Here is a 16,785-nt window from a genome sequence, read left to right on the forward strand (position 1 = left end):
AACGCCTTTTATAGGTATAAGAGGACATAAAAGCGAGAGGGCGCTACACCACTAAAACACCGGTGTTCCACACAGTGTGTGTGTTCTATAAATATAATCTTGTCTTATCCAGCCTTGATTGACAGCAGGCATCCACCTCTATTGAAATATTAAGCTCATTGGTACCTCAACTCACATAATCCCTTGCATTTTCGTTTCTGAACAATAGAGCTCCCGAAACTGAAAAGATCAAATGACCCTAAGTGGGAATTGTGAGACTTTATTTTGCATTGTATCTTTAAAACTAATGTAGGTAAGTACAAACAAATTAGTATTTCTTGAGAAAAGCGCACAATTTGATTTTCCATGCCCATTTTTTTTGTCCACCATGACAACTTATCTTAAAATTTCTGAATAGATTGCCAAACAGTTAGGTCCGTATGCACAAAAGAGTTGTCTAAGTGGAATTTAGTTCCATCAGGAATGGTCCTTTACTCTTATTTCCTTCATAGAGTAGCTAGCAAATTCTAAAGATTTAAATGCAAAGTTCAAAAATAATACAAATTAACTTAAGAAAATGTAAAGAAAAATGTCCTTTGTCCAGGTACTAAATTCCACTTAGACCAGGTCTAACTTTAGACCCGGTCTAACTGTTTTGTGCATACGGACCTTAGAGTCTACATGTAACTATGGAGGTTAAACTTTAAAGAGGGATCCCTTTAATCTTTCTTTTCCTCCTTTACTCTGAGCAAAGTCCAAAAATTTAAGTACAGATATCTAATATTAAGTTACATGTATTTTGCCCTTAAGAGGATCTACTATAATACAACAAAATTTTCTACTCCATAGGACTAATCTCCATATGTAGACCAGGTCTAACTTGTTTTGTGCATATGGACTTTGTGCTTTTTTTTGACATGTCTCAAACTGTTGATTATTAACCTGTAGGAACTTCAACATCCAGTTGCCTCTGGACCCTTAAACAGGTCCCTAGACCCCTGCCATTACACACTGCACTCCACCCCTCATTCAAGCCTAATCTGGAAATGACTTATTGGTCACTTACATCTCTGTAATAGCAAGGTTGTTTGATTTAAATCACTGATTTAAATCATGATTTAAATCAACTTTTTAATTTTTTTCATTAAATTGACTGTTTTACTTCATTTCTAATGCTTCTACAACTTTTGGATACAATTACAATACCTCTATGATGACATTTTATCTATCGCTATAAATTCATCTTCGAGGTGCAGAATTCAACAGGCTTTTTCCCATGATTTTTGCCAAATATTTTCTTTGAAATTTTCACATGTAAAAACATGTTTTGAATTTTTGTAAATACCTGATAGGATTGCACATATGTCTAGCATTCCACTGGTCTCTTTTGAATTTATCATGGGGTATAACAGTTCCTGGAATTTAAAAAAAAATCGATTTCAATCAACAAAATCCAATTTAAATCAACTTTTTTAATTTTTTTTAAATAAAAAATCATCAATCCTGGTAATACACAGTCAACTTTAAATTAAGCTGTCATCAGAAGGAAATCATGTTGGTGGGATGTTTGGTGCATGCAGTCTTATGAAAACATAGCTTTTTGAACAATCTTAAATAATATCTTGAGACAAGATTGGGGTTGAAAATAAGTGTCTCTGTGCAGTAATTTGAATGCTTCTCACAGTGGATGGGGCTTCTTTATTGCTGTGTGAATCAGATAACTATCTAAGCATACTAAATGACTTGTTTTGTTTCTTAGATGTGAATGATTGTAATCCAAATCCTTGTCTGAATGGAGGGATCTGCAATGATATGACCAACGGCCACACATGTACCTGTCAAGCTGGATTCACTGGATTAAACTGTGATACAAGTAAGTTAATAATAAGCATTCTTTTAAAGCATTTGAGTAAGGAGATACTCTATATTTTCTGTTGCATAATGTACAGGATAGGACATCCCCAGCAAATACAAAATGTTTCACAGAAAATGTTTAAATGTCAGGTTATATAAAGGGTATAAAAATGTTTTAATAACATTCAAAAAACATTTTTGAAAACTTGAGAATGTTATTATAATGTGTTGAAAAAATATTTTACAACAATGTTTGCCCAAAATATTTTACAATAATGTTTTTGAAAGTGTTTCATGACCTTTATATATACCCCACCCGATATTTAAAAATGTTATTAAGATGTTTTGAATAAACGTTTTAAGAATATTTTTGTGTTTGCTGGGTCATAAATCATCATAAATCAAAAGAAGGGAAAATCAACAACTTATATTTTATAGCAATAAATCACTAAAATAATAAAGATTCTAAACCAAAATATTATGTGTACTACAAGCTCATAAACATAGTAAATTAAAAGAAAAATCTTCAAATATGCTAAATTATGCACAGTAAATTTTGTCAGTAGTGAAATGATAAGCATTACTATTAATTAGCAAGGCTTAATTTGTGATTGGAAATGATCATGAGTTCTCTTATCTTTTAATCCTCTCAGCTGTGGATAACTGTGCACAGAATTTGTGTTTCAATGGTGGTGTGTGTGTCAACCTGCCTAATGGCTATAGGTGTGATTGTGCTGCAGGATTTACTGGCAATAACTGCGAGACGGGTAAGACTAAAATAAGAAAAACAAAATAGAAACACTGTGGAGTAGGTAACATGGCTGAACTTGGTGATGGGTGTGTGTATTGTAGGACATGATATAGGCGCAACGCATCACACAAACTTTATCATGTTTTGGCACGGTGCTTTACATTTGTGAGTGAAGGATCGAATGCTGAAGACACCCCAAAAAAAGCCTTGTACTTACAAGATGGTGGACATGTAACGTTACATACCTCTGTATAGGTGTACATGTAAATGCCGTGGAGATCAGAAATATGATGCAAAAGTCCAACTTTTTTTCACCAAGTTCAGTGAATTTGACAAGTCAAGAGTAATATTCATAAATCTAATAATGGAACTTCATCCATGATTTTTAGGTTTGATATTTTATAACATTGAAGTTGGAATTAATATTTAGAAAGATTTTAACTCTTGATTTCAATACAAAATTATTTACTTCTGTGATTTTCAGCTGTTGCTACAACAGCCTTCATCAGCGGAATAACCTGATTGTGCACTCTTGAAGTGTGACATAATAATCTGGTCATTTAACTGTTGAAGGCTGTAGTAGCAACAGCTGAAAATTACAGAGATAAATATTTTTGCATTGAGATCAAGAGTTAAAATCTTTTTATGTATGAATTACCAATACAGATGAACTTTCATGTTAAGAAGTTAAATTCTATTTGATCAATGAGCAAATGACCTTTACAGTTCAACCAGGTGCTCACATTTTTGTTGTTCTGTGTTAATGTGACATTATATGTTTGTATATGTGTTAAAAGTATCTTTAAATGTACCATGTCCCATACCAACCTCACAATTGTTTGCACCCGTTTTGACCCACAAAATGTATGGTTTATTTGTCATGTTAACCACCCTGATGTACATGTAGGAGTAATCTGTGACCTTTGACCCTGTTAGTCTGTTAAACACTCTAGCCATTAATGAGTCTCTGTAGCAGGCTTCATCTCTTCTGCCAGATATTAATGAATGCGAGTCTATGCCTTGTGAAAATGGAGCGACGTGTATGGATATGATGAACCTCTATGCTTGTCTGTGTGTGCCGGGATTCGCTGGACCATTATGTTCATTCAGTAAGTATAACTGTATACGCTGACATTTTTGCGGTGGTTTTATTTTCATGGATTTCGCAGATCAAGAGGCATCCACGAAAATAAAACCCCGCGAAAACATGATAATTAAGCATTTTGCTATGTTATTCTATTGAGGAGATATCCACAACCGCAAATTTAACAAATAACCGGTGAAATTGTCAATGATACATGAAGCCATGAAAATATATTCCCATGAAAAAATGGCGTATACAGTATGTAATTTTTTGTTTTTTATTTGTTAGGAAATAAGGTTCAATCAATCATTATAGGAAGCAAAATACATACAAGCAGGCAAAACAACAAAGATTGTATACAAATTCCTAGGTCTGTGCACATTAGTAAAATCACCCGCTTTTTGCACATTATTCCCACTGGATTGAGGGAAAATCTAACATCTGACATCGTCAGACGTCAAAATTGCCTAAATAGTAAATCTCAATAACATTCTTTATCCTGACCACAATGAAACCTCCTTGAGAGATGAAAAGGTGGTCTATTCTTGTCAAAAAGCTTGTCCCACAAATAAAAAATTAAGTAAATGAAAAAACACCCTAAAAAAAATGCATTCCGCATTAGGTTTTTAACTTAGGAAGGGCTTTGAGACAAACTATAAAATTAAGATGGCCTAACTCGTATATATAGATATGTTATGTATAGGAAGAGTCTAATGCAAAATGTGATACATGTATATTCAGAAAAATAGATATATCGCTTTCTGCGTATGAAATTTTCACATGTGACACGGTAAAGGTAATAATATGGAGTAAAAAATCAATGAAATACATAAGAAAATAGGCATCAAAAACTTCATAACTTTAGAACCAAGTATGCTAGTCCTTTGGTGTTTTCAGTAAATGATAGCCTCTTGTATTTATAATGTAATAATTACAGTAACTCAATTTTCAAAAATGCCTCCTTTTGCTCCCATGTCGAGATTGTGTCACATATATAAATATGTTGTTTATTTACATGTCAGATTTGAATGATTGCACACCCAACCCATGTATGAATGGTGGCCAGTGCATGGATGGAATCAACACACACACTTGTGTATGTGAGACTGGGTTTGCTGGGAATAACTGTGAAATGAGTAAGTCAAAATTGACACTTCATCTGTAGTTTATTTTGTGAGCTGTTTTCCATCCTCTGAAGTTTTCTAAAGTGAAGTTGATAGATAGGTTATGATGATGATGATGATGATGTTATGATGATGATGATGATGATGATGATGATGATGATGATGATGATGATGATGATGGTGATGAAGATGATGATGATGATGATGATGATGATAATGGGTGATGATGATGAAGATGGTGATGATGATGATGATGATGATGATGATGATGGATGATGAAGATGATGATGATGATGATGATGATGATGATGATGATGATGATGATGATGGTGATGAAGATGATGATGATGATGATGATGATGATGATGATGATGATGATGGGTGATGATGATGAAGATGGTGATGATGATGATGATGATGATGATGATGATGATGATGATGATGATGATGGTGATGAAGATGATGATGATGATGATGATGATGATGATGATAATGGGTGATGATGATGAAGATGGTGATGATGATGATGATGATGATGATGATGATGATGGATGATGAAGATGATGATGATGATGATGATGGATGATGGATGATGAAGATGAAGATTTTCAGTCACTGAAGTTTAATGAAGTGAAGTTGATACATTGTAGATGGTGATGAAGATGAAGATGAAGATGAAGATGAAGATGAAGAGCAGGATGAGAAAGAGGAGGATAAGGATGAGGATAGGATAAGGATGAGGATGAGGATGAGGATAAGGAGGAGGAGGATAAGGAGGAGGAGGATAAGGATAAGGAGGAGGATAAGGAGGAGGAGGATAAGGATAAGGAGGATGAGGAGGATAAGGAGGAGGAGGAGGAGGAATTGGAGGACATGTGAAGTCATTTTGGACATTAACAGTGGCCACGGTCCAGTGCAGTCATTTTAGACCTTACCAGCAGCCAGAAATAGTAATTATTATGCCTCCACCGGAGGTATTATGTTTCCTGGTTGTCCGTCTGTCCGTCCGTCCGTCCATCCGTCCGTCCATCCGTCCGTCCATCTGTCCGTCCGAGCTTGCGGGTGCAATTTCTCGGAACTGGTAAGATGTACAGTGATGCAATTTGGTGGGGGGATGGTCGTTGGCAGTCTTCAAATTCCAGTAGGTTTGGTTAGTGGGTCAAGGTCACCCAAGGTCATCTAGGGGTCATCTGAGGTCAAATTAGCAAAAACCGTCGTATGGGCATGAACCTTGGTGGGTACTTTCAACATTTAGAACCAAATTTTTTGAGGATCATTTTGGGGTCATCTGAGGTCACCCAGGGGTCATCTGAGGTCACCCAGGGGTCATCTGAGGTCAAATAACTTAAAACTGTCATATGGGCATGAAACTTGGTGGGTACAGTCAACATTTAGAGTCAAATTCTTGGACGGTCATTTTGGGGTCATCTGGGGTCACCCAGGGGTCATCTGAGGTCAAATAACTTAAAACTTGTATGGGCATGAAACTTTGTGGGTACAGTCAACATTTAGAGTCAAATTCTTGGACGGTCATTTTGGGGTTATCCGGGGTCACCCACGGGTCATCTGAGGTCAAATAACTTAAAACTGTCGTATGGGCATGAAACTTGGTGGGTACAGTCAACATTTAGAGTTAAATTGTTGGAAGATCATTTTGGGGTCATCCGGGGTCACCCAGGGGTACTGTCGTATGGGCATGAAACTTGGTGGGTACACTCAACATTTAGAGTTAAATTTTTTGGAAGCCCATTTTTGTCCCTATGTAAAAATGTATGTTCCCCCTCCCCGCCAGCTCCTAGTGAAATTGCACTGGTTAAAATGATACGCCTCGAGGTGGAGGCATTGCGGCCGACGCTTTGCGTCGAGAACCGCGCAAGTCGAGAACCGCTCTAGTTTTTTTCTATTTGTATCGTTTGTATCTTCTGATCATAACACAAGTGAAACACTTTCCTCTGTAGATGCTGATGACTGTACAGCTCAACCGTGTCTCAATGGTGCCCAGTGTATTGATGGTCTCAATACATTCACATGTCAATGTGCTGTAGGATTTGAAGGCACATTCTGCCATATAAGTGAGTACTTTTCAGCAGTCTTTTTCTGGTTATATGGAGACAACCATGTCTCTGACTTCAAGCCATAATATGTGATTTTGCTCCAAACCGACTCCCCCAATTTTTCTTGAATTTCTACTTTTTGCATGATTGTAATGCCCAATGATGTACTAAAATGCCTTGTGAAAGACTAAGCCTGAAGTGCTTAAATTATTGTAAAATTTAGAGTTTTTGTAATAAAACAGGGGATCCCCTGTTTTATTTGCCAAGCTCCACAGTTAAGTGGCTATGTGGTTTTCTTTCAATCTACCTCAGTATATTGTCATAACATCAGAAAACTTCATTGACAGTTGTTATCTGTGAATTATTTTCAGATGTTTTACCTGAAATGCTCAAGATTACATTCCTGAAAGGAAATGATAGAATGATAAGGTCGTTTCTTGTTGATATAACATTTTCTTTCCCATTTTATAATTTTTAAAAGTTATTAGTATCCTTTTAGTGTTAGTATCCTTTGTGCAGTCAATGCCTTTTAAAATTCGTTAATTTCAGGAAAAATATTTGATTTATTTAAAAAAAAATTTGAAGTGGAAATTTAAAACTTGTGAAACCTTCAGACAGAAAGCAACAAGATTTCGAATAAATACTACTTACCATCTTTATTGAACTGAAGGCCTATAGATAATAACATCACTGCTCTTCCCCATCTGACTCATTAGCTCAGTTGGTAGAGCATTGTCCCAGTGATCCAAAGGTCCCAGGTTCAAATCCTAGATGGTCAGTGATTTTTTTTCACTGGCTATTATTTATGTATGTGGAGACTTGTGTTAAAAACCTTTCTCACTGTCTTATTGTTGTTTCAGATATAGATAATTGCACTCCTAACCCCTGTCAGAATGGTGGTGCCTGTCAGGATCAGATTAATGCGTTTACATGCTTCTGTCAAACTGGATTTACTGGAGCATTGTGTGATTTGAGTAAGTGGACATATTTACCTTTATGATGGAGCAATTTTGTAAATGAGCTGCTTACTTAAGTTGACAAATTGAAATAACTAAACTTTTCTATGTGAATCAAGGAATATTTTCAATACAAAACAACAAGAGCAACAATAACAGCAACAACAACTAGAAAGTTCAGTGGTTTTCAGTAACAGTAACAATAATAACAGCAGCAGCAGCAGCAGCAGCAGCAACATCAACAACAACAACAACAACAACAACAGCAGCAATAACAACAACAATAATAACAACAACAAAGTTCAGTGATTTTCAGTAACAGTAACAATAATAACAACAGCAGCAATAACAACAACAATAATAACAACAACAAAGTTCATTGATTTTCAGTAACTAGAGCAACAATAGCAGCAGTAATAAAAATAGCAGCAGCAGCAAGCAACAACAAAATTCATTGATTTTGTTTATCTTTGGATTTCCACAACTTGAAATACATAATTATTTGAACATAATTAGCAATCAAAGCTATCATTTTGTAAGCAATGTCAGTGCACCTGTTTTGAATACATGTGTAAAATCTTGCTGTTAAACTTTCTCCTTGTGTTGTAATACAGATACTAATGACTGCACTAACAACCCATGTCTTAATAATGGAGTATGTACAGACGGCATCAATACATTCACTTGTACATGTCCTTCTGGGTTTACAGGGACTTTATGTGAAACAAGTAAGTCTTAAAGTCATAATGGGTGATTTGCTCCTCAGTGACGCCCTCAATTTTTCTTAAATTTATACTTTTTGCATGATTGTAATGCCCAACTGTGTACAAAAATACCATGTGAAAGACTAAGCCAAAAGTGCTTTAATTACAGTAAAATGTAGAGTTTTTTTTTATTATTCGGCAATTTCCCCAGAGCTCCACAGTTACAGAGCTAAATGGTTTTCTTAAGTTAACCTCATTACTTTGACTTAAAATGATCAGAAATCCTCCTTGGCAGTTATTACTAATATTGAATTATTATGTAATAATTTTGGCAAAGAATAACAAAATTAAAATTTGACCGAAATCCTACATTTTGGCTTTAAGCTTTTAAACATTAATTTGAGGTCTGAAATTAATGGTCATTTATTTGAAAATAAAATGTAAATATTAAAAAGAAACAAAATCAAATAAATTGTTAATATTTTAGTCATTTTGTTGATGAAGTTATTGTTTAATCCCCTTTCAGATATAGATGATTGTACTCCTAACCCCTGTCAGAATGGTGGTGCCTGCCAGGATTTGATTAACACATTCATGTGCTTCTGTCAATCTGGATTTACTGGAATATTATGTCAAATAAGTAAGTGCTTGAACATTTATCCCCATGGGTACTACCTGCTGAATTAATAGCCACTAAGTAAGTAAAAAAAAGTAAAGGATGCGAACCTGTATATATAAACAGTGAACGGAATGCCCATCTCTCTTTCATTGGCAATTGGGCCAGACTCCTCCATGTGATGTTGCTGTAGGGGGATCAGTACACCTCCTCCACAGCGAGTCTTTTACCTTCCCCACAGCGATACCGATTACCCATTCGAGATAAAGCACCTTACTCAAGGGCACAACACGATGGCGTCGCCGGGGCTCGAACCCGCAACCTTCCGATCATAAGTCGGAGCCTGTTCCGCTCTGCCACTGTGCTCCCTAAGAACTATTTTAATTGGTTACAAAAGAGGGCTATATTATTTTTGAGCCAATCAGAGATATCTGGTAAGAATGGTCAGTAAGGGCAGAAGGGTAGTTTATTTTTGTTTGCCTCAAGAAATGCAAGTTCATCACAAAATGCCATGGTAAACAATGTAGGGGTTCTTAGGCTTTAAAAAATGAATCAGAGTTATACAAATTACAAACAGGCAAACCATTGTCACAACATTTTTGTGCATTTTATACCAATATGAAAAAAAAAAATGTGACCCTATTTTTTCAGATTTTAGGGTCAGTCGAAAAGAGCAATACAAATCCTTTTTAGGCCTTATGATATGTGCACTATAATGTTTTATTCTCTTGGCAGGTCTGATGTCAACACGTTGAGGCAGCTGTTCTATGCACACATTTATGCGCCAATGTTAAACATGTACATATTTATGCTCACAATTCAAAACTGAGCCCAATAAAATGCTTTTCAACATAATTACTATTTTCTCTCATTTTCATACAGATACTAATGATTGTGCTCCTAATCCATGTCTTAATAATGGAGTATGTACAGATGGTATCAATACATTCACTTGTACATGTGCACCTGGATTTACAGGGACTTTCTGTGAAATAAGTGAGTATTTTATTTTCCACAATTACTAATGAAATGTTGACAAAGTAAAAACTTATATTTTGCATATAACTCAACCTTTCGTACCATCTACGCTCATAGTAGTGCTGTCGTCGGCACCGTTTTGTAATGTCGACATGTCGATATAATTCGTATACCAACGTCGACAGTGTGTAGACATAAAAAACAATTCTAACAAAAAAAAAATTTTTTTTTTTTAATTTTCAAAAAATATTTTTGACCAGAAAAGCAAGTTATAGGCCCACAATTACTTGCTATCCAAGGTTGTAAACCAGAGAAATACTGCAACTCAAAAAAAAAAAAAAAAAAAAAAAAAATGCCAATTTTTTACAAAGTTGGATACAGTTGTATATTTTAATTACAGCTAGCAATGCATACTAATTCAATGTGTCCCTGACTGTTCAATAGAAGCAAAGGTAATCAAAATATACAAATTTATCCAACTTTGTAAAAAAAAATTGGCATTTTTTTTTTAGTAGCAGTATTTCTCTGGTTTCCAACCTTAACTAACAAGTAATTTTGGGCCTATAACTTGCTTTTCTGGCCAAAAATATTTTTTGAAAATTAAAAAAAAAAAACAAAAAAAACTATTTTTTTTTGTTAGATTTTTTTTTTTTGATGTCGACATGTCGGGATACGTGCCGATGTCGACACTATGTCGACATAAGGCATGTCGATTTAACGGCACTAGCTCATAGTCTTTAATTTATCATGTTGCAAAATAATATGTGAATGGGGAAACTCTACTTCAATCCTAGGAGCCAGTTGGTTCAACCCATGCTTTGATTTGATTTGGTTGTCCTGCCCAAGTTATTTTTTGTAAGCCGTTACTTGGTTTGGGACATGTTCATCAAATCAACGGTTCCATCAGGCCTTAATTTTAAGAAATAAAGGGTAATTCCATATCCATTAGGCCCAGAAAATGAGATCGAGGCAGTAGAAATGTAATAAAAAAGGATAAATAAGGCATGCAGCAACCATAATTTCTATTCTTTTACTGCAAAAATAGTGTGATTTAAAGAGAAAATATCACTCTTTTGCCCAAATAAGGTAACGCATATATGTGTTTCCACAGCACAACAGCAGCAGCAACAACAACAACAAAAGTGATAGCCTGTATCTTGTAAAATTGTATGCATAACAGCACGCAATGATCTGTATAGAATGTGCTTGCTTTACTGCATTTCAGACACAATCAGGGCATATTGTTTCAAATATAATTATAAGACAATCGCGTGACATTTGGACAAATCACAGTGCACAATGTGGAATAACGGATGGTGGATGTAATTAAATAGAATCTTTTGCAAGTGTCAATTTGAAGCTTAAACTTACCCACCTCATGCCATTGACACATTACCCGATGTTGATTCGATGCCGATGATTGAGGTCATACTTTTGTTGACCTCAATCATCGGCATCGAATCAACATTGATAATATGCCAAGGCTTGATGGGTAGGTTAAAGCTTCAAATTGATGCTTGCATTAGATAGAAATAAATGAAATGAAGTGCCGCTGTACGTAATTTATTCTTCTGATATTCTCACTCCTCTCATTTGTTAACAGATATTAATGATTGTACAGCCAACCCTTGCTTAAATAATGGAATATGTGTAGATGGTGCTAATACTTACACTTGTATATGTCCAGCTGGTTTTGAAGGTGCTAATTGCCAGACTAGTAAGTTCTTTTTTTTTTTTTTTTAGCAGAGCTCACTTATTTTCCTTAAGATAACCTGTGTTTCCCGAAGCATGCGGTTGTACTGTTCTATTCATAGCAGAGGTGCAGGGGATGTATAAGTGCGGCTGAGAACGTGGGAATTTATTGTGAATGAAATAACTTTGATTTCATGAATGAAAGAATATGTAAACAGTAGTGCCATATGTGGTTATCACATTTATCGGAATTACTGGGAACCCGAAATTGGAGAAAAGTATTTGTACAACTAATAATGCAGTTTTTAAATTATTTTCTCCATTAAGATGTAAATGACTGCTTTCCTAATCCGTGTTTAAATGGAGCCTTTTGTCAAGATAGAGTTGATGGGTACATATGTACATGTCTTGCTGGATTTACTGGAACCAATTGTGAAATGGGTAAGTAATCATTAGGATAGTTTGATGGAGGACTTTATGTTAGAATGTTTTGAAGCAAGGTTTAAAAATGTTTCCTGAATGTTATTAAAACTTTTATACCCTTTATACAACATGACATTTAAACGATTTCTGTTGAACCTTATATGTTTGCTAGGAAAATTGCCTTATTTAATTGATTCTTGAGTTTAAGTTAAAAACAATTTTTGTTTTTAACCTACAGATATCAATGGCTGTAATCCCAATCCATGTTTGAATGGAGGTGTTTGTCAGGACCAGGTGACAGGACATGTCTGTAACTGTCAAACAGGTTTCACTGGAGTGAATTGTGAAATAGGTATGGTTGGGATATTCCAGTTGAAATCCATACACCCCCTGTGGAAGACATAATCTTAATCTTTTACACAGGGAGTGTGAATTTCAAATGGGGTTATCTGAATGGGTTGCTGCATTTGAAATCGACACCCTCTGTGTGAGTCTAAGGTCATGTCTTGCATGGGGGTATATGGATTTTAACTGGAATGGCCCATTGTGAGTTACAAATCTAGGTATTCATCAAATATAATGTCTTCCACAGGGGTGTATGGATTTTAATTGGAATAGCCCCCCTGCATGCCTTCCTTGGAGTGGAATGTGGATGGGCATAGAGTACTCCCATCCCACATGTGTTATGTATGTGAACCTCTGTTAATATTCACAGATACACTTTAATTGGAAGCTACCGATTCCATCAGCATTTTGTTGCAAAATAGAAAAGTGGGATTCTGTTTGAATAGCTAGATTAAGGTGACTGTTCGCTCTTAGAAATGCATTAATTAAAAGTGCTGAAATTATTCATGCAAGATATATATCAAGTACAGGCCTACATTTTTTGGAAAGGAAATTAGTGAAGAAATCTAAGCACATATTTGGTGTAAAAACATCAATTTTGGAAAAAATCATAAAAGTAACAACCATTTTGCCTCAAATTTTGGTAAACATGATATAGCAAAAGGGAAAATCAAAAATCCAACAAGTCTCTGTAACTTCAGACTGATGTGTCATGTTTATTCTTGATTTTAATTTCTTTTTCCTATTCAGCTACCAATGAGTGTAGCCCAAACCCATGTCTCAATGGTGGGTTCTGTGTTGATCAGACCAATGGTCATACATGTGTGTGTTTGGCAGGATTCACTGGCACAAACTGTGAAACAAGTGAGTATATTGATAAGACACATGGGTGTGGTGGGGGAGGGGGTGGATGTGTGTATGGCATGAAATTCACAACAAGTGTAGCCCAAACTCATGTCAGAATGGTGGGTTCTATGTTGATCAAACCAATGGTCATACATGTGTGTTAAGCAGGATTGACTGGCACCAACTGTGAAACAAGTGAGTATATTGATTAGACCTAATATGGGTGTAATATGTTGAGTTAGGGGTGTGGGGGGAGGTGTTTGGCATGATTTACTATAACATGTGTTTATTTAAATCACACTAATTGATGGTGGTTATTCTTTACCAATTCAGATGAGGATGAGTGTGCCACTACACCATGTTTGAATGGTGGATTCTGTACAGATGGAGTTAATACATTTACCTGTAGATGCCAAGCAGGGTTTACAGGCATCTACTGCCATATCAGTAAGTATAATCAAGGACGTGTTTCATTAATACTGATCTTAAATTGGATTTATCAATTTTTACTCACTTTTAAAGGTAGATGATCTAATCTTTTTGTCATATTGTGTTTCTGTCTTACATGGAGGCCTACCATTAAAACAATCTGAGTCCAATGGAGTTATATCACTCCAGTGGTTTGATATTAGAAGCAAAAATGTGCATAACAATGCCCAATAGAATAGAACATTCTTCTGGTATGTTACACCACTTCTGTTCACACCATCTTGGGCGGAAGCTATTTTGGGCGATAAATTTAATTGGGTTAATGAGAAAAATTTGAGCTTTCTTCTGATATCAAAATCTCAGTTTTGATGAGGTAAGGGGTGGGGGAGAGGCTGTCGTTTGGCTCACCCACCTTTAAATCAGTCATAAAATTCATTGTAAGTTTTGTGCATTTTGGCCTAGAGTGGATTGATTGATAATGGAAAATGGCTACCACAATTACACATGCATTAATCCCTGTAACATTGAAGCACCCTACCAGAATATAATTGTGGCTGCTTGCATAGGTTCACCGTCGCCAAGGTACTATAAATTGGATATGATTCTCATCATAAAAATATTATGTCTTTTTGCTTAATTGTGGTCAGCGACAACCTGTAAAGTGTGCTGAGGCTTGTGGATCAACGTCTAGGCGTTGTGCCTGTGTGTAGTGCACTATAAATCACTGCATGCGCTTTGCTTTTTTAATTGTTTGAACATGCTGATGTCTAATACACTAAAAATCAATAATTTTGTGTAATCATTTTAATTGCAGATATTGATGATTGTGTGCGCAGTCCATGTCTAAACAATGGCATATGTATCGATGGTGCTAATACATATATGTGTCAGTGTGCTCAAGGTTTCGATGGTGCTAATTGCCAAAATAGTAAGTAAAAATTTCAGGTACATTCAAAATCTTAAATCTCCACAAGTGGGTGTAGACTGCCATGGGGTTGACCTTTATCGTCTGATTTTATCAGTAACAAAGCATTCAAGACAACTAAAGTCAATTATTGTGAATTTGATTGTAGATATAAATGAGTGTTCTCCTAACCCATGTCTGAATGGAGGCGCCTGTCAGGATCTAGTCAATGGATTTGTCTGTACATGTTTACCTGGATTCATAGGAACTAATTGCCAATCAAGTAAGTATATCTTATGCTTGAATCATGTTGATTGAACATGTCGTCAGCCTACTACGCTAATTACTTAAGTCATTTGGGATAAGTTTGAGAACAAAGTATAAAATATGGTTCAAGCATACATTTAAACATATTTATTCATCAATCTTTGCAATAATGATACAAATTAAAGCGAATAATCAGAAATAATTTGGGTGATTACATAACTGATGCATGCTTCATCCACATGATGATGGGATGATGTGATACTTTGGGGATAAGTGCTGTAAGTGCGCTTCTTAATTCACATACTTAACACATGTGGGATGGAAGTGCACCGTGTGTTGCCCATCCACATCCCACTCCAAGGAAGGCATATGGGGGAAGGGGACTCTTCCAGTTAAAATCCATACACCTATACCCCCATGGAAGACTTGACCTGAATCGTCCACATGCAGGGGAGAGTGAACTTCAAATGGGTTTACCTGAATGGGTGACTCCATTTTAAACAGACATCCCCTGTGTGGGAGATTAAGGTCATGTCTTCCTATCCATTTGGGATGTATAGATTTTAGATGGAATAGTTTATTGTTTGTAGAATATAGTATGGTTTCGATTAGGGAAAGAAAAGTGGAGCTCCTGTTATCATAAGCATTTTGTTTACCAAATACAAAAATTAAACTCTAATTTGAAATCAAAACAAAAGATAAAACATAAATGACTATATTTGTTGGTGACATTTTGGTCATGTGTATATGATGTAATTAACTCTCTCCAAGCGGGTGTCGACTGAAGACGACAAGTTTCAAATTTTTTTTAAAAAGTCAAAAATTTCAGAAATGTGAATTTTCATGACCATATTTGGAATCAGCATGAAAAATGCAATAAAATGAGTACAAACAAGCCTAGTATTGGTTCAGTGGTTCTTGAGATAGCTCTTGATATTTTGAGACAATATTTCAATAATTGAACTTTTTCCATTGAAGCGCATGGCTAGCACGCAGAGCATTAAAACACCAATACACATGTGAATTTTCTTCAGATATTGATGAATGTGCAACAAGTCCATGTCAGAACCAAGGTGTGTGTCAGGATCAAGTCAGTGGATATACATGCTTTTGTCAAGCTGGCTTCACAGGGACTAACTGTGAAACAAGTAAGTTTATGAAGGATTTATTGGAGTGTTATTCAGAACTTAACCCTAACAGTGGATTTTTAAAGCACCTGTAATCTAGGCGTTAGCAGAAGTTTCTAAACTCTGAAAAAATCAGTCCATTATATGATAGCATATTGGCCTTTGAGCAGGAAAAGCACATAGCCTAACAATATTTGCCATCTGAAGCACAAATTCATGTCATCATTTCCCTGGACTGAATTTTAATACTTGAGTAGATACATGTAGATTACAAGGACTTTGCACCAACTTTCAATCAGAGAAGTGATTATTTTTCATCTCAAAGATCAGAGAGCATGATCTATCTGTGTTTGCACTCAAATATTGAGACAAATAAAGCAATCACACAAGAGCAATGATATGGGTTCTATAAAAGAGATCCCAAGGCTTGAATATAAGGGAGTGATTTCTGCCCCACATGCTTGATTTTTTCTTTGGAGGGGTAAAATACATAAATGTTATGTTTTGATATATTATTATTAAAAGACTCTAAATTGATTGGCGACGGATATTTACAGCACACACACATGCTAAAACCTGGTTTGCAAGGTCTATTGTACTTGTCCTTTTGATCTTATTACTTTCCTCCGCCTCTTTTACTACACGCGGATGC

General features: G+C 35.7%; 1 protein-coding gene and 3 long non-coding RNA genes across 4 annotated transcripts in view; all 4 read left to right on the forward strand.

Moving 5' to 3' along the window:
- The window catches only part of LOC140150297 (uncharacterized), a 69,855-nt gene that overhangs the window by 13,274 nt on the left and 39,796 nt on the right, over positions 1-16,785 (forward strand). Inside the window, exons 7-8 of the mRNA XM_072172305.1 lie at positions 1,739-1,852; positions 2,487-2,600. Coding sequence (XP_072028406.1) covers positions 1,739-1,852; positions 2,487-2,600 — 228 coding nt within the window. The remainder of the gene's footprint in view (positions 1-1,738; positions 1,853-2,486; positions 2,601-16,785) is intronic.
- LOC140151157 (uncharacterized) lies at positions 5,780-6,548 on the forward strand. Its single transcript, XR_011858905.1, has 3 exons — positions 5,780-6,075; positions 6,107-6,225; positions 6,364-6,548. It is a non-coding gene; the product is annotated as an uncharacterized lncRNA (long non-coding RNA).
- On the forward strand, positions 12,461-13,828 carry LOC140151158 (uncharacterized). The gene is made up of 3 exons (XR_011858906.1): positions 12,461-12,567; positions 13,311-13,424; positions 13,740-13,828. It is a non-coding gene; the product is annotated as an uncharacterized lncRNA (long non-coding RNA).
- LOC140151159 (uncharacterized) lies at positions 14,650-16,130 on the forward strand. The gene is made up of 3 exons (XR_011858907.1): positions 14,650-14,763; positions 14,909-15,022; positions 16,041-16,130. It is a non-coding gene; the product is annotated as an uncharacterized lncRNA (long non-coding RNA).

Source organism: Amphiura filiformis, chromosome 4, assembly GCF_039555335.1.
Source record: "Amphiura filiformis chromosome 4, Afil_fr2py, whole genome shotgun sequence".
In the NCBI taxonomy this organism is placed as follows: Eukaryota; Metazoa; Echinodermata; class Ophiuroidea; order Amphilepidida; family Amphiuridae; genus Amphiura; species Amphiura filiformis.